The following is a 26,554-nucleotide window of genomic DNA, read 5'->3' on the forward strand; positions in this document are numbered from 1 at the left end:
GCTTGATGAGTGTGAAAGCCAATTCCAAAATAGTTAATTGAAGGGGTATTTTCAAGTTGTGAAAACTGACTTCTATTTTAAAGAGATTTTTTTTCAAACCTCTCTAAAAATCATCAAAAAAATATTTACCAAAAAATCATACCGATTATGCAGGTATCAACACAGAGTTTCGTCGAAATCTCGCTCGCTGGAAATACATGTTGCCGATGATTCTTTCCGAACTACTTCGTCATTTACTTAGGGAATTTCATTGGTAATTTCTTTGGATATTGTTTTGGCGATGCCTTTGAAAATTTAGCAAGTAAATTAAAATTCACAGATATTTTTTTTATAATTTTCATCGGTAATTTCTTTGATAATTTTCCAGGAATTCTATTGCAAATTCATGTGGAAATTGTTTTGAGAATTTCTTTTTGCAACGCATTTGAGAATTGATTTTGCAATATTATCGATATTCCTTCTGTAGTTCCTTTGTTCTTTTATGTAGGTAGGTATTTATATCCTTTCCTCCAAAATCTACTTCAGCACTTTCTTTAGGGATTTTTTCGTCAATTTTCTTGGAAAGTTATGAAAACTTATTCAAAAATTTGTTTGTAAAAGCCCATAATAACTTTTTAAATAAATTGTACAGTTTGTCCTTCGGGAATTCTCTCGAAAACTTCTTCATAAATTACTACCGTTTTTTTTTCAACATTTTGGTATTACCTTTATTTTTTCAACTTTTATTCTACGGCAATTTAAGACACTATATCTACAATCTATTTCTAGCGCAATTATGTTGGGAATTCTTTGGCAATATTTTTTTTTGGGAATTCCTTCGGCAGTTCATTGTGGTCATTTCTTTGGGTAATTCCAATACAATTCAGAAATTCCCAATTAGACTATCTAAATTTATGTTTAAACATACTTATTGCAGTAATCCGCGAAGTTCTTGCGATTTTCTACAGAATAGTCGAAGAAATCTGGAAATGCCAAATCAATTAGCAAAGTAATTTTGATAGGAACTGTCAAAGTAAAAATCCAAAGAAATTTTCGAAAAACTGCACAATGGAACTACCGACGGAGTTTCTATAGAAGTTGTCGAAGAAATTGCCGAAGCAATCCCTATGACGCTTGCCGAAGGAATATCTTAAAAACAATCGGATAAAGCGTCCAATAGTTTTGTCGAAGAAATTTCAATAGAAATTCCCGGAAGAATTCACAAAGAAATTTCTGAAGGACCTCCCAAAGAAAATTCTGGTGGATTTAGGAAAAAATCCTAAAAGAATTGCAATTCAAAAGTAATATCTGAACTGTTATTCATAGACAGTGTCAGAGATATTCCTAAAGGAATTGTCGAAGGATTCCTCCAAGAAATAATTGAACTAACTTCGGAAGAAATTTTCATAGACATTGGCGAAGGAATTTCATAAGGAATTTCACTTCTGGAGGAATTTCCAAAGGATATCTAAAAGAATTGCCGAAAAAAATGTCTAAGAAATTGATGGAAAAAGCCCGAAAAGAAATTAATTTCAAATCAAAAATTTTCAAATTAATTGCCAATAAAACTCCTGAAGCAAGTTTTGGAGCAAGTTCGGAAGGAACTTTCGAAGACATTCTCAAAACTACAGCAGCGGAAGTGAAAAAAAGCATAACTTAGAAGTTGTCTGAAGAATTCATAGCAAAGAATTCACACAAGAATCTTGTAAATTCCTTATGAAAGAAATTTCAAAGGGGATTACCAAAAGATTCTCAAACGATTGAAAGGAAATACCCAAGTGCCAATATGGAGCACAACAGTTCTATATCAGCTATTTTTAAGCGCTTACGTTGAATAATAGTGCCTGGCATACGCGTTAACTTGCGACGCAGTTGGCGGAGGGGGGGGACAAGGCCTCCCAAAATCACTGAAAAACAATTAAAATCGATGCTGTACATCCAAATTAGGTATATTCACGTATAAACTAGTGCATTTAGCCGAAAAAAGTTGAATTTTATTCAGTTTTAAAGAGCTTTGCCACCAACCCACCCTCCACCTACGTTACAAGTTGGCGCGTATGATGCCTAGTGGTTACTTGGTTTTGCGCCAAAAAAAAAATAGTATGAGAATTTCAAGCATTGCTGAAGAAATGTAAAAAAAAAATCCCAAAATCTCAACTTTTAAAAGGTTTGCCGATGATTTAGTGAAACAAATTACCAAGTTTATTCCTGGAGAAATTGCCCTAGAAGTTTTCCAATGAATTTCCGAAGAAATTTAAAAAAAAATCAAATATTCTTTGAAAAAAAAAACATTATCCAAAAGGCTGAAAAAAATCATTGCTTCAAAAATTTAGCAAATCGAATGGGGAAACGGCTGAGATATTAGAAGTTGGAAAATACCGTTCCCACTGTTTTGAAGTATGGCATGGTAGTTGGTGTAAGTGATTAATATCATAGCAGTGGGAGTCTTAATCTACATGAGCCCATCCACTGAACCAAGCCTTGTACAGGCGATGGCCAAAATGTTTGGGATAGGCAACTTTTTTTCTCCCACAAAAAAATTCAACATGCTGTAACTTTTCATAGAGTGCATCAAAAAATCTCCAATTTTGACAAATTTTAACAGGTTGACATGTTATATGTGCATCATTGGTACAAACTTGGGCTCGATTGATTAATTTTTCGCGAAGTTAGAACCGTTCGGGTAAAACACTATTTTTTAGACAACTAGTTTTTGAACTGTCATATCTCGGAAACCAGTGAACCAAATTGAATGAATTTTTTATCGTTTATCAACAATATATTGATACTTAATACGATGTTATAAAATGTAATATTTTCTCACGACGAATTAAGTTATACCGGGTTGAAATTTTTACCCATATAGAGGAAAATAAGTCAAATTTACAATACCACACAAAAATTATTAAATGTGTTCTTTCTTCAATCTAAATAGGCTCTAATATATCTGATTAGAGATAATTTGACAACAGATGTGGAAAATCTTTGGATATCAACACGAAAATTTATTGACATTGATGTAAAAAAATTACATTTCTTCGAGAAAAATCCAAAATGTGTCAATCCATGATAACTTTGTTCAATGTTTAAAAAGTACCTATGTTTTAATAGTTTGTGAAGCATTTACATATTGTCAGTGTACGTTCAAAATTTCATTCAATTCGGTTCACTGGTTTCCGAGATATGACGGCTCAAAAATGAGTTGTATAAAAATAGTGTTTACCCGAACGGTTCTAACTTTGCGAAATATAAATCAATCGAGCCCAAATTTGTACCAATGATGCACATACAGTAGGTTGACAAACAGTCAAAATTTGAGATTTTTTGATGCATTCTATGAAAAGTTATTGCATGTTGAACTTTTTTGTGAGAGAAAAAAAGTTGCCTATCCCAAACATTTTGGCCATCCCCTGTACATCTTTTTGCAACTTGCAATTTTAATTTAAGAGAAAAAGTTTCAATTTTAATGATCACGCAAACCAAAAAAAATTGTCACATAAATCAACTTAGGCCAAATGTTCAGGGAAAGTTGAATTTCTTATTTAGCGATTATTTTCACAACATTATTACTAAGTAGATTTAAAACAGGTTTTCGTGAATCTTATACTTTTGGCCATCTTGTATATGAAGTTTGCTCACTGTGGATCGCTTTGATTTTTCTCAAATTTACTTTCAATTAATCGCTGTATGGTGCTGGAAATTTATATATTTTATGATCAATTTGACCCAGATGGCAGCATCTCCGACCGACACACATCAAACATTCAAGCCATCCGTAATGACAACGATTTAAATTTAGAATCAACAAGTGACTGACGATCAGCCAAAATCTCGTCACTTTCCCTGTTTTCCCACAGATCCGACACAACTCTCATCAAAGCAAATTGTCGTCGTCGCCATCCGCCTTTAGCAGTTTTATTGCTGTACAAATTCGCTCTCTTTTACCAGCAGTCGTAATAGCACGCTGATTCGCTACGCTTCATCCCAAATGTCGCGATCAAATCGTGCGGTAATTACTCATAACAACCAAGTCAAAACACTTACTTCTGATGCATATAATCGATGGCAGAGGCCAGCTGCCGGGCGACCCGCTTGGTGTGCAGTTCGCCGATCCCACTGTCCGATACGTTGGACGTCAGGTCACCTAAGAAGAAGTGAAGCATTAACGTAAGATCTGAAAGCACTAGCTGAAAGCCTAATTGGTTAACAAGGGGTTCTAAAACCCATAAAAATCACTTTTATTAAAGTTTTACGACGGATCTTACAACCTCCTTAAACCATTTGACTTGACATTGTCTTTTATAAGAAGAGTCAACATACCCAACGGGGCGTACTCCTGCGTGAACACGTAGAATCCGGCCGTCTCGAACGCCACATCGTACGTGGTGACGATGTTTTTGTGGGCGCCCAGGTGTAAGCTAAAGTGGAATTCTTTGTAGAAGTCTGTCAGCGATACGAACGGTTTGGGCAGCAATTTGAGCACCATCTCGGTGTCGGTGGCCCGGTGCTCTACCAGCAGGATCTTGCCAAACCATCCCTCGCCGACGATCTGCAGAATGTCGAACTCATCCGACAGGGTGACCTTGTCCAGTTCAAACTCCCGGATCTTGTGAATGTTTCCGCTGGATTTTCGACCGGCGACGGACATCGTTGCGGCATTTGTTGAACAGGACGATGTTGAGTTCTACTGAACAGGGTTACGAAGTTGTCTCTGGAGATGGTGCTGAAACCATTCCTGAAATAAAGCGAAATTGATAGGATTGATTAGTGCAAAAGTGAATTTATGCTCAGGACTGTAGACATAATATCATTATGAAGCAAAACGGAAAAACCCTTGCAAGCTACGGTTTGACTTAAGAGCGAATCAATGGATATTCTGAGTTCTTCACACACTTTTAATTTAATAACCGCCAGCCTATTAGGTGGCAACACAGTGTTTGCTGTGATAGTTACTATTTCCATTTATATAGTATATAGTCTCACCAAAATTGAAAATAAAATATGAAACAATCTACATACAGATTATAATATGTAAAGTGAAACTATTAAAATAGAAAAAGAGAAGAGGAAAAATGAAGTTGAAGATAAAAAGAATAAAGAAGTGAGAGAGTAAGAAAAATAAAATCTGCAAAGGGATAGGCATAAGATATTAAAAATTGTAAAATAGTCCTGAGGAAAATTTAAAAAAAATGGGGAAAAAATACAAGGAAACTCCAAGAATAAAATATGAATAGTACAACGACAACAAGAAGTCACCAAGAAAACACCAAGAAGAACGTCAAGAAGACGTCAAAAAGACGTCAAGAAGACGTCAAGAAGACGTCAAGAAGACGTCAAGAAGACGTCAAGAAGACGTCAAGAAGACGTCAAGAAGACGTCAAGAAGACGTCAAGAAGACGTCAAGAAGACGTCAAGAAGACGTCAAGAAGACGTCAAGAAGACGTCAAGAAGACGTCAAGAAGACGTCAAGAAGACGTCAAGAAGACGTCAAGAAGACGTCAAGAAGACGTCAAGAAGACGTCAAGAAGACGTCAAGAAGACGTCAAGAAGACGTCAAGAAGACGTCAAGAAGACGTCAAGAAGACGTCAAGAAGACGTCAAGAAGACGTCAAGAAGACGTCAAGAAGACGTCAAGAAGACGTCAAGAAGACGTCAAGAAGACGTCAAGAAGACGTCAAGAAGACGTCAAGAAGACGTCAAGAAGACGTCAAGAAGACGTCAAGAAGACGTCAAGAAGACGTCAAGAAGACGTCAAGAAGACGTCAAGAAGACGTCAAGAAGACGTCAAGAAGACGTCAAGAAGACGTCAAGAAGACGTCAAGAAGACGTCAAGAAGACGTCAAGAAGACGTCAAGAAGACGTCAAGAAGACGTCAAGAAGACGTCAAGAAGACGTCAAGAAGACGTCAAGAAGACGTCAAGAAGACGTCAAGAAGACGTCAAGAAGACGTCAAGAAGACGTCAAGAAGACGTCAAGAAGACGTCAAGAAGACGTCAAGAAGACGTCAAGAAGACGTCAAGAAGACGTCAAGAAGACGTCAAGAAGACGTCAAGAAGACGTCAAGAAAACGTCAAGAAGACGTCAAGAAGACGTCAAGAAGACGTCAAGAAGACGTCAAGAAGACGTCAAGAAGACGTCAAGAAGACGTCAAGATGACGTCAAGAAGACGTCAAGAAGACGTCAAGAAGACGTCAAGAAGACGTCAAGAAGACGTCAAGAAGACGTCAAGAAGACGTCAAGAAGACGTCAAGAAGACGTCAAGAAGACGTCAAGAAGACGTCAAGAAGACGTCAAGAAGACGTCAAGAAGACGTCAAGAAGACGTCAAGAAGACGTCAAGAAGACGTCAAGAAGACGTCAAGAAGACGTCAAGAAGACGTCAAGAAGACGTCAAGAAGACGTCAAGAAGACGTCAAGAAGACGTCAAGAAGACGTCAAGAAGACGTCAAGAAGACGTCAAGAATACGTCAAGAAGACGTCAAGAAGACAAGAAAACAATAAAACAAAAAGACAATAAAACAAGAAGACAGAGAAGACAGAGAAGACAGAGAAGACAGAGAAGACAGAGAAGACAGAGAAGACAGAGAAGACAGAGAAGACAGAGAAGACAGAGAAGACAGAGAAGACAGAGAAGACAGAGAAGACAGAGAAGACAGAGAAGACAGAGAAGACAGAGAAGACAGAGAAGACAGAGAAGACAGAGAAGACAGAGAAGACAGAGAAGACAGAGAAGACAGAGAAGACAGAGAAGACAGAGAAGACAGAGAAGACAGAGAAGACAGAGAAGACAGAGAAGACAGAGAAGACAGAGAAGACAGAGAAGACAGAGAAGACAGAGAAGACAGAGAAGACAGAGAAGACAGAGAAGACAGAGAAGACAGAGAAGACAGAGAAGACAGAGAAGACAGAGAAGACAGAGAAGACAGAGAAGACAGAGAAGACAGAGAAGACAGAGAAGACAGAGAAGACAGAGAAGACAGAGAAGACAGAGAAGACAGAGAAGACAGAGAAGACAGAGAAGACAGAGAAGACAGAGAAGACAGAGAAGACAGAGAAGACAGAGAAGACAGAGAAGACAGAGAAGACAGAGAAGACAGAGAAGACAGAGAAGACAGAGAAGACAGAGAAGACAGAGAAGACAGAGAAGACAGAGAAGACAGAGAAGACAGAGAAGACAGAGAAGACAGAGAAGACAGAGAAGACAGAGAAGACAGAGAAGACAGAGAAGACAGAGAAGACAGAGAAGACAGAGAAGACAGAGAAGACAGAGAAGACAGAGAAGACAGAGAAGACAGAGAAGACAGAGAAGACAGAGAAGACAGAGAAGACAGAGAAGACAGAGAAGACAGAGAAGACAGAGAAGACAGAGAAGACAGAGAAGACAGAGAAGACAGAGAAGACAGAGAAGACAGAGAAGACAGAGAAGACAGAGAAGACAGAGAAGACAGAGAAGACAGAGAAGACAGAGAAGACAGAGAAGACAGAGAAGACAGAGAAGACAGAGAAGACAGAGAAGACAGAGAAGACAGAGAAGACAGAGAAGACAGAGAAGACAGAGAAGACAGAGAAGACAGAGAAGACAGAGAAGACAGAGAAGACAGAGAAGACAGAGAAGACAGAGAAGACAGAGAAGACAGAGAAGACAGAGAAGACAGAGAAGACAGAGAAGACAGAGAAGACAGAGAAGACAGAGAAGACAGAGAAGACAGAGAAGACAGAGAAGACAGAGAAGACAGAGAAGACAGAGAAGACAGAGAAGACAGAGAAGACAGAGAAGACAGAGAAGACAGAGAAGACAGAGAAGACAGAGAAGACAGAGAAGACAGAGAAGACAGAGAAGACAGAGAAGACAGAGAAGACAGAGAAGACAGAGAAGACAGAGAAGACAGAGAAGACAGAGAAGACAGAGAAGACAGAGAAGACAGAGAAGACAGAGAAGACAGAGAAGACAGAGAAGACAGAGAAGACAGAGAAGACAGAGAAGACAGAGAAGACAGAGAAGACAGAGAAGACAGAGAAGACAGAGAAGACAGAGAAGACAGAGAAGACAGAGAAGACAGAGAAGACAGAGAAGACAGAGAAGACAGAGAAGACAGAGAAGACAGAGAAGACAGAGAAGACAGAGAAGACAGAGAAGACAGAGAAGACAGAGAAGACAGAGAAGACAGAGAAGACAGAGAAGACAGAGAAGACAGAGAAGACAGAGAAGACAGAGAAGACAGAGAAGACAGAGAAGACAGAGAAGACAGAGAAGACAGAGAAGACAGAGAAGACAGAGAAGACAGAGAAGACAGAGAAGACAGAGAAGACAGAGAAGACAGAGAAGACAGAGAAGACAGAGAAGACAGAGAAGACAGAGAAGACAGAGAAGACAGAGAAGACAGAGAAGACAGAGAAGACAGAGAAGACAGAGAAGACAGAGAAGACAGAGAAGACAGAGAAGACAGAGAAGACAGAGAAGACAGAGAAGACAGAGAAGACAGAGAAGACAGAGAAGACAGAGAAGACAGAGAAGACAGAGAAGACAGAGAAGACAGAGAAGACAGAGAAGACAGAGAAGACAGAGAAGACAGAGAAGACAGAGAAGACAGAGAAGACAGAGAAGACAGAGAAGACAGAGAAGACAGAGAAGACAGAGAAGACAGAGAAGACAGAGAAGACAGAGAAGACAGAGAAGACAGAGAAGACAGAGAAGACAGAGAAGACAGAGAAGACAGAGAAGACAGAGAAGACAGAGAAGACAGAGAAGACAGAGAAGACAGAGAAGACAGAGAAGACAGAGAAGACAGAGAAGACAGAGAAGACAGAGAAGACAGAGAAGACAGAGAAGACAGAGAAGACAGAGAAGACAGAGAAGACAGAGAAGACAGAGAAGACAGAGAAGACAGAGAAGACAGAGAAGACAGAGAAGACAGAGAAGACAGAGAAGACAGAGAAGACAGAGAAGACAGAGAAGACAGAGAAGACAGAGAAGACAGAGAAGACAGAGAAGACAGAGAAGACAGAGAAGACAGAGAAGACAGAGAAGACAGAGAAGACAGAGAAGACAGAGAAGACAGAGAAGACAGAGAAGACAGAGAATACAGAGAAGACAGAGGACACATGAAGACAACAAAATTTTAATTCAAATTTCATCCCAAGCTCTATTTGAAATCTGGACAAAATGACATGATTTCTAATATACCAAGATTCTTTTGCCTGTGAAATCCTTCCTTCTGAACATAATCAAAGACACTGAAGCAATGCGTTCGGAATGCCGGCAAAGAATCAGCTGTTCCAACCACCTCCCAGCCACTACTCGTCACAGCCCACTCAGAAATTCACTCACGCGAGCTGAGGTGCCCTTTCGCGTAAAACTTTCATGTGCTCATCACTATTTCATCAATCGGCTGCACGCCAATCATCGCATCGGGAACACCTGCATCGGCACTCGGCAGGTATAAATGCCAAATCGCTTTCGGGAATTTGGTTTTACAAGTAACTGGTTCCTCATTCGAAGAGGTCTGTATTCTCTTGATAGAGGAAAAATGCTGCCCAGACTGAAATGGCTGGTGCTCGTTTTGGTGGTGTGCAAATTAGAGTTTAGTCGGGGCGATGATTTTCCTTCGTTGATCTCCGCCAATGCCTCAATTGGTGCGTTTCAGACATTGTGTGATTTTGTTCTAAATTTTTGCTAATCGAAGTTCTAATCAACCGTAGCGGTTATTCTGGATCGAGAATATCTGGATACTCAGTATGACGAAATTTTGGAAGGAACCAAACGGCTGTTTGAACGGCTGCTACGTGATAACTTCAGAAACGGTGGTCTTATAGTCAAGTATTTTTCCTGGACCAGCATCAACTTGAAAAGAGGTTGTAAAGTGAAACGATGATTATCGACTTAAAGTTTGCTTCATGATAATTTTTGATTTTGGTGGCAGATTTCACAGCAGTGCTTTCGGTTTCCAACTGTGACAATACCTGGGACGTGTACAAAAATGCAGCCAAAGAAAACTTGGTTATCATGAGCATCACGGACTCGGATTGCCTCCGTTTACCACTGAACAACGCAATTATGGTAAGCTTGTACAGATGGATTTCTCATCTGATCAAAAGAATATGCAGCTGATTCATCATTTTTTACACAATGGTAGATTCCGAAAACGATTCCTTCATCGGGAAATTTTGAAGAGTTGCCTCAGGTTATAATGGACATGAAGGCCATGAAAGCCATCGATTGGACCTCAGCCGTGCTGCTGTATGATGAAAGTTTCGGTAAGTAAGGATTGGGGATCAAAGTGAAAACTACTTCATACAACGCCAACGTGATGGCATCGGAACCAATGACCTTTATAAGAGAATGAATGTCATTGCCCTTAAGGAGTGTATCGGAAATTGGTTGATATAGGCACGGTTGGTCTTTTCATACCGGTTATTCTATGAAATCTTCACAATATAGTTAAGTTTAGAACACCTTGAAAAAATTTGGAAAATGTATAGTATTATTTTTAATATGGTTCTATGAGTACACAATTTAAAAAAAACAATTTGTACAAAATGCATTTTTTTGAATTTTTTCATCGTTTCAATAATTTGTAGCAAAAAAATTTTCTACGGGGAAAAATCTCGAAAAAAAAATTATTATTACTAGCAGTTATGTACAAATAACATATCACTCAATATACCGACTTATTTTGGATAGAAAAACCTCCAACATTTAGAAAATGGTCTATCCCAAAAACACCTACTTTTTGGTCGAACTTTGACGCTCTGGTTTAAATATCTTCAGAGGTTATATAATTCCGTTATCTGGTAAAACTACCTCTTCAATAAATTTAAATACATGCCCAATTGTAAAAAAATGCGAATTTTTAAATTAGGTATTTTTTATTTGCGTAATCGTTTTTTGAAAACACATAAAAAAGCGTTCCTCAAAAAATGTCTTTTTTATTTTTAAGAATTGCGCTAAACTTCGGAGGAAGTTGTTCTTGATAAAAATAATTTTCCTATATCGTGAGCATACTGGAAAAGAATAAATTTGCGCAAAAATAAGAGAAAAATTTAATATTTTTCCAAAGTTTCCGACATTTTAAATTTTTAGGAGGTGTACAAAATTTTAAAAACATATGTGCAATCTTTGAAATAAAAGTCCAAGTTAAATGATTATTTTTTGAAAATCAGAACTGCCATTCTTTATTTAAAAGATTTATATAGTATCTCCAAAAATAATGTTATGTTTATTTCGAATAGATTATTTTTCAGGCAGTTGTGAACGTTTATAGTTAATTTCCGATACAGTCCTTAATGAAGTGAACATTATGAAGAAGCAATTTAATGCGGATCTGTTGTAGTGGTTGAGGTGCGTGCTTTCCACGTGGAGATCCTAGGACAACATCGCACTCCCGACAAACTCACAAAAATGTGGGTACTTCCCTTGGAAGAAAAGTACAGCCGTGGGTCTAGAGATGAATAAGCCCAGGAAAAAGCCTTGTGTTTGATAAAGAAAAAAAAAACACACACACACACACACACACACACACACACACACACACACACACACACACACACACACACACACACACACACACACACACACACACACACACACACACACACACACACACACACACACACACACACACACACACACACACACACACACACACACACACACACACACACACACACACACACACACACACACACACACACACACACACACACACACACACACGATGAACGTAGATACAAATTGCTTCAGAGCATAGCTATTTGCTCTACTCAAGGCTCTACCATATTTGGCATAAACGCAGTCAGTTAAAAATCGTTTGGTAAACCTCTTGGCGTAACGTTCCCACTGGGACAATGCCTACTTCTCAGCTTAGTGTTCTATGAGCACTTCCTCATTTATTAATTGAGAGCTTTCTCTGCCAATGACCATTTTGCATGTGCACATCGTGTTGCATGCCCAAGGAAGCCAAGGAAATTTCCATTATGAAAAGTTCCTGGACCGACCGGGAATCGAGCCCGTCACCCTCTGCATGATCATTCTGAATACCCACGCCTTTGCAGCTATGACCATATCGCTTGGCATACCCCTAGGAATCATCAATTTGAAAATCAGGCACATGGATCAAAGAATTTAATTTTATGATGGATTTATTGCATTTATGTACATACAACTTTCTTAACATTTCTGAATGAATTCCTAGAAGCATTGTAGTGGAATATTTTATAGGTTTTTTTTTTTGCATGATTCGTGTTTTCTTTTCAAAGTTTATAAGTGGTGAATTTCTAGCCGTATATGACGTTTCTAAGAAATTCTTACGGTTGATGATCTCTCAGATCAATTTTCGTATCCAATTCTGGCAGAATTCGTTCCATGAAAGCCATATTCCTAAAAGCATCGTGAACATTTAAGTATAGGTTTACAAAATATGGGTCGCGACTTACATGGGGGAGTAACCAAACGATAGCTAGGGGCTACTAAATCCAAATCCTGTGATGCATTTTTTGTTGAAAATTCTTAAATATTGAAAATTCTTAAACATTTAAAAGGCCACGCACGCGATAAGTTTGGAAACCCTTGCTCTTGGATTTATTTAATCCTATAATTTATAAACTGCTAGCTCTCCTGGCAAACTGTGCTTTGCCACGTTGTGGTGGATTGACAACTGTTGAACTCATTGCAGCAGCGCACTTCAGATTGATTTTACTTCCATCGTGTTGAATTTCTTCCCAGCTCATAATAATTTCGGTATTTTTAAATACAATTTTGTTTTTCGTGAATTTTTCTGGACATAAATACATCCATCATTAATACGAATCAAATCGTGCAAAAAATCATGATGATCATGCTGGTTCATCCGTTCTTGTGTTATATTGCCTCAAAGGGAATACAAGCTCATTTTTGTGAATAGAAGAAGATGCTTCCATCTTTTTCTCGAAGAATGATTTCAGAAATCTCTCTTTTCATTATTTCCAAAAATTACCAACTATCAGAAACATTATCCTTCAGAAATTCTGAAAATATGAAGCAGTCTATTTTCAAACTTCTGCAAAATTCCTTCCTGAATTCAAAAAGAATCAGGAAATTAATTTGACATTTAGCCTCCAGAATCCCATGAACGTAGGTAAAGGGATTAGGGGGATACTTATATGTACCTCCCTTCTTGAGCACTTACATATATTTAAACTTAAATTAACTGCGGGTTATAAATAATTCTGAATTCCACAAGAATTCACTCGAGAGATAAAATATTCTAACTATTCTGATGTTTTGGACAATTTCTTTCAAAAAAGAACAAGTGTATTTACCAAATATTTTTGTAGGAGTCCAACTAAAATCAAGTAAAACAATAGTGCCAACTTTTTTTAGATTTTTTTTTTTAAGAATCTTCTAATGAGAATTTCTAAAAACAATTCTAGAAGTGACTGAGGCACGCTATGTCTGAGCCAACAGATTATAAAAATTGAATGTACATCGGGTTTATTTCCATAAATCATCAGTATTCAAGCTATATTTTCATGTGCAGATGATTTCAAAATATTCTGTCGGGGAAATTTTGATTTTTCCATCTTTTTAGACGTTTTTCATACAAATTTGCTTGAAATTCTCATTTTCGGTCAATTTTTCTCCCTTACAAAAGGTATGGAAAATTTTTCACCGATAGAATATTTTGAAACCTTCTGCAAATGAAAATATAGCTTGAATACTGATGTTTTATGGAAAGAAACCCGATGTACATTAAATTTTTATAATCTGTTGGTTCAGACATATCGTGTGAGGATTCCTACGTAGATTCTATTAGTAAGCATATAAAATCCATACTCATGTTCTTTCGTCTCCTCTTTACGCTACCCAGAGAGCTAAACGCGAGAGAGCGCACGAGCCTACGGAGAGACCGTAGTTTGCGTGTCTCTGTATTCTAAGCCCTGTTACGAACCGTACGTAAACTTTTCGCTTTCGAGCCCTACTTAGCAGCGACCGGTGCGGTTCGCTTCTTTGTTCGGGGCTCTACGTTAAAACGCATAATGAAGCCCATGAGTGGACTTGGCCTAAGCGTGTTTTGGTGCAAAAATATGGAAATATATTAGTTTTTTCCCACGTTTTTATAGTTTCGGGACCAAGGGCATACTGCTTTAATTTTTTTAACAGAAACATTCATTATATTTGACATAATATATAAAACAAATCAGCAATATATGTTTGAACATAAAAAATCATATTTTTCCACATGGGTCATTCCGCGTCAAGTTACCGACCGCTTGCAATCAGCCATCACGGATTTGAACCAAATTCGGCTGAAATATCTGTTTAAATTAAAAAAGAAAAAATCCAAGTTTTGGTGCCGATCGGATCACCACTCGGCCCGTGGTAGCACCCCTCGTTTTTGCCGATATGAAAAATATATTCTCTTTCTTTTATTTTTATCTTTAAAACTATTACATATACACATTTTCGACCTTCAGCTTTTTTGAAGGAAATCGTTCAGGGAATCCAGAAAAAAATATAATTTTGACGGTGCGAATCGAACCCACGACATTGCACACAACAGAGACGTATAGATGTTCATCTAATTCTATCCGAAGGAGTTTGGATTGTGAAAAGGAACAAACCATGTGCATCAGTGTAATCGGATTCAGTTCTGTGCCTTCAGGAGACGGAGATGGTCAAGTGGCTCCGTAGCTTGGAGGAAAGAAGTGCCCGTCCAGCGAATTGGAAGTCGTGGGTTCCATTCCCACCGGAGAACGTGGATTTCTCTTCATAATCCATCAAACACGTGTTTCTGTTGTGTGCATGAATGTCAATATGTACAATCAAACGTTGTAATTTCTACTTGGCTGGGTTAGCTTAAGCAAAAATCGAGAAATTGACAATTTTAGAGTAGCTAGTATACAACGTGGGCTGTAGACCCAGTTATTCACGATTGCTACGTCGATGACCTTCGAGCTAGCTTCTAAAATACGGTGGAGAAGCACTGGTGAGAGCACTACACTGGGTCATTACCAAGATTTGGGAGGAGGAAGTATTACCGGAGGAATGGATGGAAGGTATCGTGAGTCCCATCTACAAAAAGGGCGACAAGTTGGATTGCGGGAACTACCGCGCGATCACACTACTGAGCGCTGCCTACAAGATACTCTCTCAAATTTTATGCCGCCGACTATCACCGATTGCAAGAGAGTTCGTGGGGCAATATCAGGCTGGATTTATGGGTGAACGCGCTACAACGGACCAGATGTTCGCCATCCGCTAGGTGTTGCAGAAATGCCGCGAATACAACGTGCCCACACATCACTTGTTCATCGATTTCAAATCGGCGTATGATACAATCGATCGAGAACAGCTATGGCAGATTATGCACGAATACGGATTCCCGGATAAACTAACACGGTTGATCAAGGCGACGATGGATCGAGTGATGTGCGTAGTTCGAGTATCAGGGACACTCTCGAGTCCCTTCGAATCTCGCAGAGGGTTACGGCAAGGTGATGGTCTTTCGTGCTTGCTGTTCAACATTGCGTTAGAAGGTGTAATAAGGAGAGCGGGGATAAACACGAGTGGTACGATTTTCACGAAGTCCGTTCAGCTGCTTGGTTTCGCTGATGATATTGATATTATTGCTCGTAAATTTGAGACGATGGCGGAAACGTACATCCGACTAAAGAGTGAAGCCAGACGAATCGGATTAGTCATTAATGTGTCGAAGGCAAAGTACATGATGGCAAAGGGCTCCAGGGAGGAATCACCGCGCCCGCCACCCCGAATTTATGTCGACGGTGATGAAATCGAGGCGGTTGAAGAATTTGTGTACTTGCCCAAGTAACACAACATGTTCTATAGGAATTATTTCGACTCCAATATGACCACATACATTGATGATTTTTCGATATGTTATTCCAAAGTTACTGAATTTTCTGATAAAAATATTCAAATAGAGTTGTCCCTTGGTACCAAATTCATGAAAACGTAAAAATACTATTGTACAGGGTGCGTGCGATATTTTTGCACTAAATAATGCCGGCCACTCGAATCGCATTTAAAAATCTTACATGCATGTATACATACATGTAATTAATGTTAATTTTTCCTGAACAACTGCGAATATTTAAATGGTTAAGAAAAAAAATGTCCTAATGTCGACAACCTTATTTGAGCGATCCTGAGAACCGCTGCAAGTCCGTTTTTGTCTTACTTATTATGTTTTGGTCAACATCTGTGTTATTTAAGATAAAACTCGAATAATTTTTGTATGAGGTGCTCTAGCGGCATCTTTGTCATAATCGCCAATCGAAAAATATTCCATAAATTTGGAAAATGCATTTCTATGCCGACAATATTAGTAAAAAATTATTAATGCAATTGGGGCAGCTGTCCTCTATATGACTTTTCTCGGCTGTCCAACGTACTATAAAGCTGATTTTTTTTTCAGTAAAGTAAGGTGATTACATAGGTTTGCTAGCGACAAAAAACTAACGAGGTAGATTGGAAGATAACCGAGAAATAGCTGAAAATAGACAGAAATTCTAACTTGAGCAATAGGGCGGCCCAGAGATTTTTAAGAAAATACAAACCTGAAATATCCTGAGTTTTACCACCATAATTTGATGTTCAAGACTCTCATAAGCTACAGCAAAAATATGAGTGGAATCGATAAGGTATAAAAGGGACGCTAGACGAATTTCAAATTATGCGTAAAAAATTGTGGAAGTTCATGCAGAAATAATATAGTTTCAGTTTTCCGCCACAAGATGGCGTTAGAACCGTTAAAACACAACTATTTTTATTATTTATGGTTATAGATAATTCTATGCACAACAACTTTGTCTAAGCTAGCATAGTGATCCGATGATTGCAAGAAAAAAAAAGTAATATCCAAGGCATATAAGTATATATAGACAGTTTTTAACGATGCTTTTTTTGTACATGTATGCTAAAATATCTATTTCAAAAATAATGTTATAATAATTCTTGAAGGGTATCTGCAAAATTATGTTACGTGTTACGTGGCTTTTACACCATGCGTTTCACTGATTTCATCTTATGTATTTACATAAAAAATAGTAGAACCCGAAATACTCGGGCGCGCTAGTGTAAAACTTTCCCATACCGTCAATTTTTTTTTTAAGTTTAAAATCAGTCAGCTGGTCCAAAGATATGATTAAAAAAAAAATAGTTTGATTTTTTTAACCTTCCTATCTTTAATACCTCACGACGAAAAAAATACAGGTCTAATTATTTTCGATGAACTGCAAAGCCACCAAGCATCACGGCATTCGGAGTTCCGATATCGATTTATTTTTGTTCTCTAATCTGCAGTACATTTCAGTGAAACCTCTTTTTATGCAGATTTAATTTATGCATTTTTATGACCAACATAAGAGTAGCCATTTAGGGAGAGCAAGGGCGGTTTCAGGAAAGAGAGGGTGGGAGAAGCAGGGGTTCTTAAGGAGGGAGTAATAGTGGGTTTCATGCGGACTTCAAATAGTTTCCGGAGGGATTTCAGGCGGTTTCGGAGGGTTTCATGAGACTGAACGGGACGTTTTGAGGGGCTTCAATGGTGTTTCAGTGGGCTCAGGGGGTTCAATGGGGGTTTCAAAACAGGATTCAGGGACTTCGGGAGTCTCAGATATTTTCAAAAAGGTTTTGTGGAGTTCTATGGAGACTCCAGGGAGATGTTATGTGTCTGACAGGGTACCCGGGTACCCAGCGCTCATTTTAAAAGCACGGTGTAGAAAAAAAGCAAAAAGTTTGTCGGACACATAACGGTTAAAGAGATTTTTGAGATAATTCAGGCATCACAGGGAGTTTTAGCAGCACTTGTGGGGTTACAAGAGCATATTAGGAGGTCTCATAATGTTTCATTGTGTTTATAGAAGCATTTTTGAAAGATTCAGGGGGTTTCCAAGGGCGTTCCAGTGGCTCTCAGGTGATTTGAGGAGCATTCCAAGGGTTTGCAAAGGGTAAGCATGGTGTTCCAGGGGGTTTCAGGGATCCAAACGGTTTCAGGGAGTTTAATGGGCGTTCCAGGGGTGTGTCAAGGTATTTCAGGAGTGTACCATGAGCTTACAAGGGGCTTCAGTGGCGTTCCAGGAATTTTTAAGGGGTATCCGATGTACTCCAGGGGATTTCAGAAGCGTTCCAGGGGTTTTTAGTGGAGTTCCAGAGGGTTGTGGGAAGTTTCAGGAGCGTTACAGTGGTGTTCCAGGGAATTTCAGGGTTGTTCCAGGGGTTTTCAAAGGGTTTCAGGGGTGTTCTAAGAGTTTTCAGGCGTGTTTCAGGGATTTCAAGAGGTTTCAGGGCATTCTAAGGCATTCCAGTGGCGCTGCAGGGGTGTTCCAAGGGTTTTTATGGTCGTTATAGTGGTTTTCAAGGAGTTTTGAGGGTTTCAAGGGAAATGTAGAATCAACTTTGTGATAAAATACACATAAATGAAAACAAAAAAGGGTTTCAATGGTGTTTCAGGAGTTTTCAAGAGGTTTCAGGGCGTTCCAGGGGTTTAAAAGGGATTTCAGGTGTGTTTCAGGTGATTTCTGTGGCGTTCTAACCAAGGTTACTGATAGACAAAAATTCTTGCGAAAGAAACATATTTTATTTCAGTGTCTATCGTCCCTGTTCATCATATAAACAACAACTCGTTCATTTACTCACAAAGGCGTGAATGAACTCCTCCATCGTGAGGGAGTTGCCCGCCAACAAACTGGAATGAAAATTTCGAGTGCGCTCTCGAACTATTTTCCATTCAGTCTCGACAGATTATCTGCTGGAAAATATCGTGTTGATTCTCAGCTTTCATTAAGATTCCCCCTCACAGCGAAACTATCATCGATTGTGGAATAGGCAAGGAGCATGGGGAAGATTTCATCAGAAGCCCGTTTGTGTGCATTTGGGTTCTGTATTATTCAGAAAGAAAGTTGTAATGTTCTTTGGTAGATCGTGAACATCAAGAGCGTGAGTGACTTTGTTAACAAGCGCCACTGCGACCAGCGAGAGTTTTCCTCAGCTAGACAGTGACCGCAGAGTTCATTTCATTAGCGACAAAAGATGCACGGTGAGCTTGGGAATGCTTTTCGGATAAAAAATCGTGGTGAGTGCTCTACGATACGATTATTGATAACGTTGGTTCTAGGGGTGTTAGGGGTGTTTCAGGGGCGTTCCAGGAATTTCCAAGGAGTTTCAGGGGCGTTCCAGGAGCGGAATCGATAAAAACCGTGACAGACGAACCGAAAACGCATCCGTTCGTCCAACGTTCAATTTTCACTTCGCCAGATTTACTTGTTGAACCAACCTTCAATGCACACCCCACAAAAGCTCTGTGGCTCTTCAAAGTTGGATTTCACTGCTGCAAAATGCAGCAAATACTGTTCAACTAATTATACAAATAATCTTTTCCCCGTCGTTAAAATGTAAACATCAAGTTTTCTTCGCCTAGGGAGGACGCAAGCAAATGTGTGCGTGGATTTTCTGCATACGAAACAAGGTATTTCTCAACAACAGAGAAAGCTTTCTTCGTTGCACTGTGATTGTGTATTATGTAGAAATATTAATTGAAATATTTTGGTCGTTATTCTAAAGCTACTTCCATCTCATTTTAAAACTTTCTGCAAAATCGTACTTTGAATACCTGACTTGATTTAGATTGCTAAGAATTCGACCGGCTTTTCGAATAAACACCCACGGCCAAATCATTTTTTTTTGCCATCCTATGAACCATAAGGTCAAGTGCCGGGAATTGAATTCAAGTTGTGCCCAAAATAGACGTTGACTAGATGGAAACAGAATTCGAGGGACAATAATTCAATCTTATTATTTTAAGGAAATTATAGTTTTTTCAACATATTTTTGCATGATTTTGAAGTTAATTTGTAAACTAGTAATTGATACCAAATTGGCCATGAGGCGTTGGGCGAGGTGAAGGAATAAACTCGATCATTATTTGTCGGTGCTTAGATAGACGGGAATTGGATAAAAAAAACCCGAAGTGTTTTAATTTCTCGTAGGAAATGGAATTGAAGGTTTTTTTTTAAGTATAATGGGAAGTGTAAGAAATGACTAAATCTAGACGATCACTGAATACTTTCTACTACCTACCGTGGAATTATGCACCAGAAAACAAATGAAAACGAATTTTCCAGGACTAACTGTTCAACTATTAAAAAATTACCCTACACATGCAAAATGCTCAAAGACAGAGGAAGTTCTCAGTTAATAATTGTGGAAGTGTCCATAGAAACTAAGATGCAGGCTTTATATTAGTTGATACGTTACGCAAAAAAAAGGAGAATAATTTAAATGGTTTATCATGGTTAGATTAATTAAATGTTGCATCTTACCTCGATCGTTTCAACTTGTTCCTTTATGCAAAATGAACCGTAACGTATAATCAATTATGGGTGACAATGTCAAATATTTCACCAAAGAAGACAAATCCATAAAAAATGCATTTTCTTTTTCACATGGCAAGACCGTGACATCATCGCCCGAAGTATCGTTGCCCTCTCCAAGGAATCCGAAGACGTCAAACCGTTGTCGTTGTCACTGTTTCGCATCGAATCCCATACGCACATGTGGGAAAAGCGCAAAGCAATTCGCAAAGTGCTTGTCAATCTTCCTACCAGATACATTGGTAATATTCGCTACAATTAGTTAATTTGCATTTAGTACTACATAACTTTCTTTAGGTCGAAACTTCATCGCTATCATCACCACGCAAACCATGGAACTGGTCATGGAGATTGCCAAGGAGTTGAAAATGGTTCATCCTCTGGCGCAGTGGCTGTATGTTGTATCGGATACTTCAGCCGACAAGAATAACATCTCCGCTGTTCATCCAATCATCAGCGAGGGTGACAATATTGCCTTTGTATACAATCTGCGAAGGGAAGCCCAGTCCTGTGAGTCACATCTGCTGTGTTACATGGAGAACCTTATCACCTCACTGGTTCATGGACTTTCAAAGCTGATCCGGGAGGAGAAAGCTGTTTATGGACAAATCGCCGACGAAGAGTGGGAAGTGATCCGGATGACGAAGGCCGAGCGGAAAGATGAGATACTGAAGATTATGAGAGTATTCTACTGAAATTTTCATCTACCAAAGACGCGAAACTGATGTTGTTTCATTTGACAGGGTGAACTGGTCGGGAAGGACAGCTGTAACGAATGCTCGATGTGGAAGGTCGAAGCCGGAGAAACTTGGGGCTACACCTATCAATCGGCAGCGGATGAGCTCCTCACGGGAGTGGTGAGCACGCACAAGAAACAAATTTCTCTCCTGGACGTGGGCTATTGGACGCCACAGGATGGGTTTGTCATGCGAGATTATATGTTTCCTCATGTGGTGAACGGGTTTAGAGGAGTACACTTGAACTTCTACAGCTATCATGTAAGTTAGCGAAGCAAAGGTTCAATATGACTTGGTCAAAGATCATGTATTACCTATCCTATTCTTGGGCAGAATCCACCGTGGCAGTTTGTGTCCTACAACGAGAGTGGTCACCTTTCGTTATCACGTGGTGTAGTGATGGACATTCTCACCGAACTGTCAAGGAAGCTGAACTTCACATATACGATTTTGATCTCCCAGACAAACTTGGAATACATTGGAAATATGACTGACGATGCAAACAATACGGTGAGTTTAATTGTAGTCTCGCGATGCAGTTATTAATTTGAGTCCAATGATCTTTCAGATAAGTAGAGATGCTCATAGCATAACAACTGATATACCGACGGAGATTTTGCGTTCACTTATGGATAATAAGGTTGTACAATAAATAAGATTGATCCATGCCTCAGATAATTTAGTTCATAATCCTTTTCCAGATTCTTTTGGCCGCAGTGGGAGCAACGGTTAGCCCAAAGCAGAAGAAGTACGTCAATTTTACAACGCCGATTAGCATTCAAACATATAGTTTCATCGTATCTAGGCCAAAGTACGACCAACACCAATCAATTGTAAAATTTTGGAAATAATGATTATCATTTTGTTTTACAGAGAGTTAAGTCGGGTTTTCTTATTTCTATCGCCGTTTACTATTGATGTAGGTCATTCCGCTAACTTCAATTTGCATTGGCTTTCAAACATTTTATTCATGTTTTAGACGTGGTTATGTCTGACAGCAACCGTGTTTCTAATGGGGCCGTTCCTGTACGTGGTCAATCGCTTAAGTCCGTTCTACGAACATCACGGCAGGTCCAATTCGATTGGATTGGGGAAGTTGTACAACTGCTTTTGGTATATCTACGGAGCACTGCTTCAGCAAGGTGAGGATTATGTTATACCCAATATACAGTTATATTTGATGAAAAATCACCCCAGTCAACACACGATCGCATATGATGTTGAATAGGATGCTAAAGTGGAGGCGATATGCGTACTCTTTAGGGGCTGTCCATAAACCACGTGGTCATTTTTTTGGGACTTTTCAACCCCCCCCGCGTGGTCATTAGTCCATACAATTTTTTTATTTGTCCATACAAAATGGTCATTGGCCGAACCCCCCCCCCATGCCCACGTGGTTTATGGACAGCCCCTTACACGCGGTTAAATGGAAGCATGTACGCATATGGCCTCTACTTTAGCATCCTATTTCTTCTTCAGATTTCAATGACGAATGTTGCAGAAGATCGACTCACGAGACAGAAGTTATTAATCAATATTCATCCGTGCATGGTTCGGCAACATTCATCATTGAGATCTGACTAATTCAATTTGTCTTTGACCGTATGTCTTCATCCACGTGTGGATGCTCTAGAACGCGGAGAGCCTTTTTAAAAATTCTCCATAGTAACTCCTATATAAACCTCTTTTGATATTGGGCCACCATTTAGTGGGCTTCGTGGCTGAGCGGCTAGCGGCGTCAGTCGTTTAGGTGTCTTGTAAGCCTCGGAGTGTGGGTTCGATTCCCACTCCAGTCGGGGAAAACTTTTCGGCAAACGAAAAATTCTTCACTGGGCCACTGGGTGTTATATGTGTTGTCCGTTGTCTAATGTTAGTAATGTTCAGTCTGTGCGGCTTCTGGCTGAAGACGGTGTAGTGTCTTAAAAAAAAAAAATCCTCATGTGGCTGGCAGTAGACATGGGTAACTCACTCGCGAGTCGACTCAAAGAACCGATTCGCGAATTCGAGAAAGTGAATTACGATTCTTTTCAAAAGAGTTACGATTCGCTGAAGTTCATTACGAGTACAACTAGTTCCGAAAATAGTTGGATTAAATGCGTACTTTAGTGATGTTTGGACGCAGAACATCGCAATCTTTCCCAATCGAACATTTTTCATTCGTATATTGTATGGCCGACTCACGCTAGTGAATCGACTCTTTAGTGGAAGGAACGAAAATCTGTGTATCCTGTATTTATTGCGTCGACGGCTGAGTCGACATCCATAACTTGCGAGCTAATTTCCTAAAAATCTGGACATATAAAAAAAAAGAGTTGGATAACATCGAAAAATGACATTTTTCATCAAGTTACGGAAAAGAGTTGCTGAATCGGTCAAAAGAGTCGACTCTTTTTTGAGAGTGAACCGGTAGCGATTCACTCTCAAAATTGAATGATTTTCCCATCTCTAGCTGGCAGGGTATCCAAGTATCTTTGTCATTGCCATATCTCGATATTAACCTTCCGAAGGTGTTCAAAAAAAGTAACGTTTTTAGGTGTTCGGGTCATATTGACCCGGATTTGGTACAACGATTTCACAGTCATTTCTCAATAAAATAATAAAGTTTTTGTACTCAAAATTATCGTTTGGGCTTAAATTTTGTGGATCCGGCTCAAAACTAAGGTTTGGTTGGATGTGGCCACTTGGAACCGACGCCAGAGGGACCATGGTCTGGCCATTTTCGCAGGAGATTATTTTTCGCAATAAGTTATGCAAAATGCAGCTGATTTGAATGTTTGGAGAGCTAAATGCACTGAAAAAAGCAGCATCAAAGTGCCCCAACCACTAAGCTAACTAACCAGATGAGTTTTGGCTAACAAGTGGCCACGGGACTAAATCTTGAGGCCTCGGAACGGCTTCCCGGGGACCCCCGATAGGTGACCATTTTACAAATATGGTGAATCCATGCCGTGCGACATATCAAAAGTTGCAGAATTTTTCGGAGAATACATTAGTGACCATGCCAGAAGCCAGAAGCAAGATTGGCTACTTGGTGGTCCCGGAACCGATTCCCGGGACCCCGGAAATGTGGTCAATTGTCGCAGTTTGTATTACCTTGCCGTATGGCACATCTCAATTCGCAGAATTCCATTGATAATTCATCAGTCATCAAACCAGCAACTGAAAAAATATTGTCCGCTTGGTGGTCCCGGAACCGGTTCCCAGGGCCGGTTCCGAGGACCCCGGAAATGTGGTCAATTCTCGATTTTTTTACTATGCTGTGCGACATATCTAAATTTGCAGAATTTTGTTGCGAACACATCAGTGACCACATCAGATACAAAAAGCAGGATTGGCCACTTAGTGGTCCCGGAAGAGGTTCCCGGGACCGGTTTTCAAAGCCCCGGAAATGTGGTAAATTCTCGCAGTTTGTATGACCTTGCCGTATGGCACATCAAAATTCTCAGAATTTTATAGATAATTCATCAGTCATTAAACCAACAGCCGGAAACAACATTTTCCACTTGGTGTTCCCGGAGCCGGTTCCCAGGACTGGTTCCAAGGACCCCCGAAATGTGATCAATTCTCGATTTTTTTTTACCATGCCGTGCGATATATCGAAATTTGAAGAATTTTCGATATATCAGTGGCTACGTCAGATACGAAAAGCAGGATTGGTCACTTGGAGGACCCGGACCCGGGTCTGGAGGCCCGGGAAATGTGACCAATTCTCACATTGTGTATGACCATCTCATGTGGAACATCAAAATTCTCAGAATTTCATAGATAATTCATCAGTTATCAAACCAGCAACTGAAGACAACATTGTCCACCTGGTAGTTCCAGAACAGGTTCCCGGGACCGGTTTTCAAAACCCCGGAAATGTGATCAATCCATGTATTTTCTATGATCATGTTGTCTGATGCATCGAAATTTGCAGAATTGATGTTCACATCAGATATCAGAGGCAGGATTAGCCACTTGGTGGTCCCGGAACCGATTCCCAGGACTTCGGGAATGTGGCCAATTTTTGCAGTTTGTATAACCTTGCCGTATCGGACAGCAAAATTCGCAAAATTTCATAGATAATTCATCAGTCATCAAACCAGCAACTGAAAAAAACATTGACGGCTTGGTGGTCCCGGAACCGGTTCCCAGGGCCAGTTTCGAGGACCCCGGAAATGTGGTCAATTCTAGATTTTTTTTTATTATGCCGTGCGAGATATCTAAATTTGCAGAATTTTGTTGCGAATATATCAGTGGCTACATCAGATACGAAAAGCAGGATTGGCCACTTAGTGGTTCCGGAACAGGTTCCCGGGACCGGTTTTCAAAACCCCGGAAATGTGGTCAATTCATGCATTTTCTATGATCATGCATGCATCGAAATTTGCAGAATTGATGTTCACATCAGATATCAGAGGCAGGATTAGCCACTTGGTGGCCCCGGAACCGGTTCCAAGGACCCCGGGAATGTGGCCAATTTTCGCATTTTGTATGACCATCTCGTGCGGCACATAAAAAATCTCAGAATTTCATGGATTGTTGATCAGTCATCAAACCAGCAACTGGAATCAACATTGCCCTCTTGGTGGTTCCGGAACCGATTCCCAGGACCGGTTCCGAGGACCCCGGAAATGTGATCAATACTTGAATTGTTTGTGAATATACCGTGCGGTATATCGAAATTTGCAGAATATTGATGCGAATATATCAGTGATCATGTCGAAAATTAAAAGCAGGTTTGACCACTTGGTGGTTCCAGACTCGGTTCCGGAGGCCCCGAAAATTTGACCAATTTTGGCATTTCATATGACCATCAATTTTAGGGATTTGCGGCTCTTTCAGTCGGTAAAATCAGCGAAAACTATTTTACCTCTACATCCGACAGTTTCGGTTGCTTTATTCAAAGCTGGAATAAAGCCTAAAATTGCTGGCCGAAAATGCCTAAAATTGCTGAGTGATACAGTCATAAAGATCTTTCTTGATATATGACCATCTCATGTGGAACATACAAATTTGAGGTTATTTGAGAGTAGAAAGTTGAAACTCTGCTAGATCTAAGAACTCATGAATATATATCTATTAAAGGGATTCACCGAATTTTAAAGTGAAATAATTCTTAGAGGAATCTCTGGATAAGTTCCTGGAGGAATTCCTGGAGAAATCTCCAACCGTGGGAGGAATCCCTGGAAGAATTCCTGGAGCAATCCCTAGATGAATTCCTAGGGAAATCACTGGAGGAATTCCTGGATAAATTTGTCGAGGAATTCCTGAAGGAATTCACGATCAAATTCCTGCAGGAATGCCTGGAGGAATCCCTGTTTGAGTGCCCGGAGTAATTCCTGGAGGAATTTCCGAAATTGTAGCCGGAGGAATTCCTGGACGAATTTCTGGAGAACACCCTGGAGAAACTCCTGGATGAATTCCTGGAGCATTCTCTGGTGGGAATCCTTAAGGAATCCCTGGACGAATTCCTGGAAGAATTTCTGA

At 39.7% G+C, this 26,554-nt stretch overlaps 2 protein-coding genes across 2 annotated transcripts in view; one reads left to right on the top strand and one right to left on the bottom strand.

Annotated features, from left to right (window-relative positions):
* Window positions 1–26,554, bottom strand: part of LOC109428919 (serine/threonine-protein kinase meng-po) — a 72,647-nt gene that overhangs the window by 11,651 nt on the left and 34,442 nt on the right. The window contains exons 2-3 of the mRNA XM_029874964.2: window positions 4,300–4,714; window positions 4,024–4,123 (exon numbers count right to left, since the gene is read on the bottom strand). Of these exons, the coding sequence (XP_029730824.1) occupies window positions 4,024–4,123; window positions 4,300–4,627 (428 nt within the window). The 5' untranslated portion in view covers window positions 4,628–4,714. The remainder of the gene's footprint in view (window positions 1–4,023; window positions 4,124–4,299; window positions 4,715–26,554) is intronic.
* The window catches only part of LOC109408816 (ionotropic receptor 93a), a 37,448-nt gene continuing 19,919 nt past the window's right edge, over window positions 9,026–26,554 (top strand). Inside the window, exons 1-12 of the mRNA XM_029874965.2 lie at window positions 9,026–9,611; window positions 9,678–9,830; window positions 9,899–10,035; window positions 10,112–10,232; window positions 20,426–20,587; window positions 20,643–21,028; window positions 21,089–21,343; window positions 21,416–21,592; window positions 21,651–21,722; window positions 21,784–21,893; window positions 21,956–22,001; window positions 22,062–22,224. Of these exons, the coding sequence (XP_029730825.2) occupies window positions 9,422–9,611; window positions 9,678–9,830; window positions 9,899–10,035; window positions 10,112–10,232; window positions 20,426–20,587; window positions 20,643–21,028; window positions 21,089–21,343; window positions 21,416–21,592; window positions 21,651–21,722; window positions 21,784–21,893; window positions 21,956–22,001; window positions 22,062–22,224 (1,972 nt within the window). The 5' untranslated portion in view covers window positions 9,026–9,421. The remainder of the gene's footprint in view (window positions 9,612–9,677; window positions 9,831–9,898; window positions 10,036–10,111; window positions 10,233–20,425; window positions 20,588–20,642; window positions 21,029–21,088; window positions 21,344–21,415; window positions 21,593–21,650; window positions 21,723–21,783; window positions 21,894–21,955; window positions 22,002–22,061; window positions 22,225–26,554) is intronic.

Source organism: Aedes albopictus, chromosome 3 (assembly GCF_035046485.1).
Source record: "Aedes albopictus strain Foshan chromosome 3, AalbF5, whole genome shotgun sequence".
NCBI classification, from domain to species: domain Eukaryota; kingdom Metazoa; phylum Arthropoda; class Insecta; order Diptera; family Culicidae; genus Aedes; species Aedes albopictus.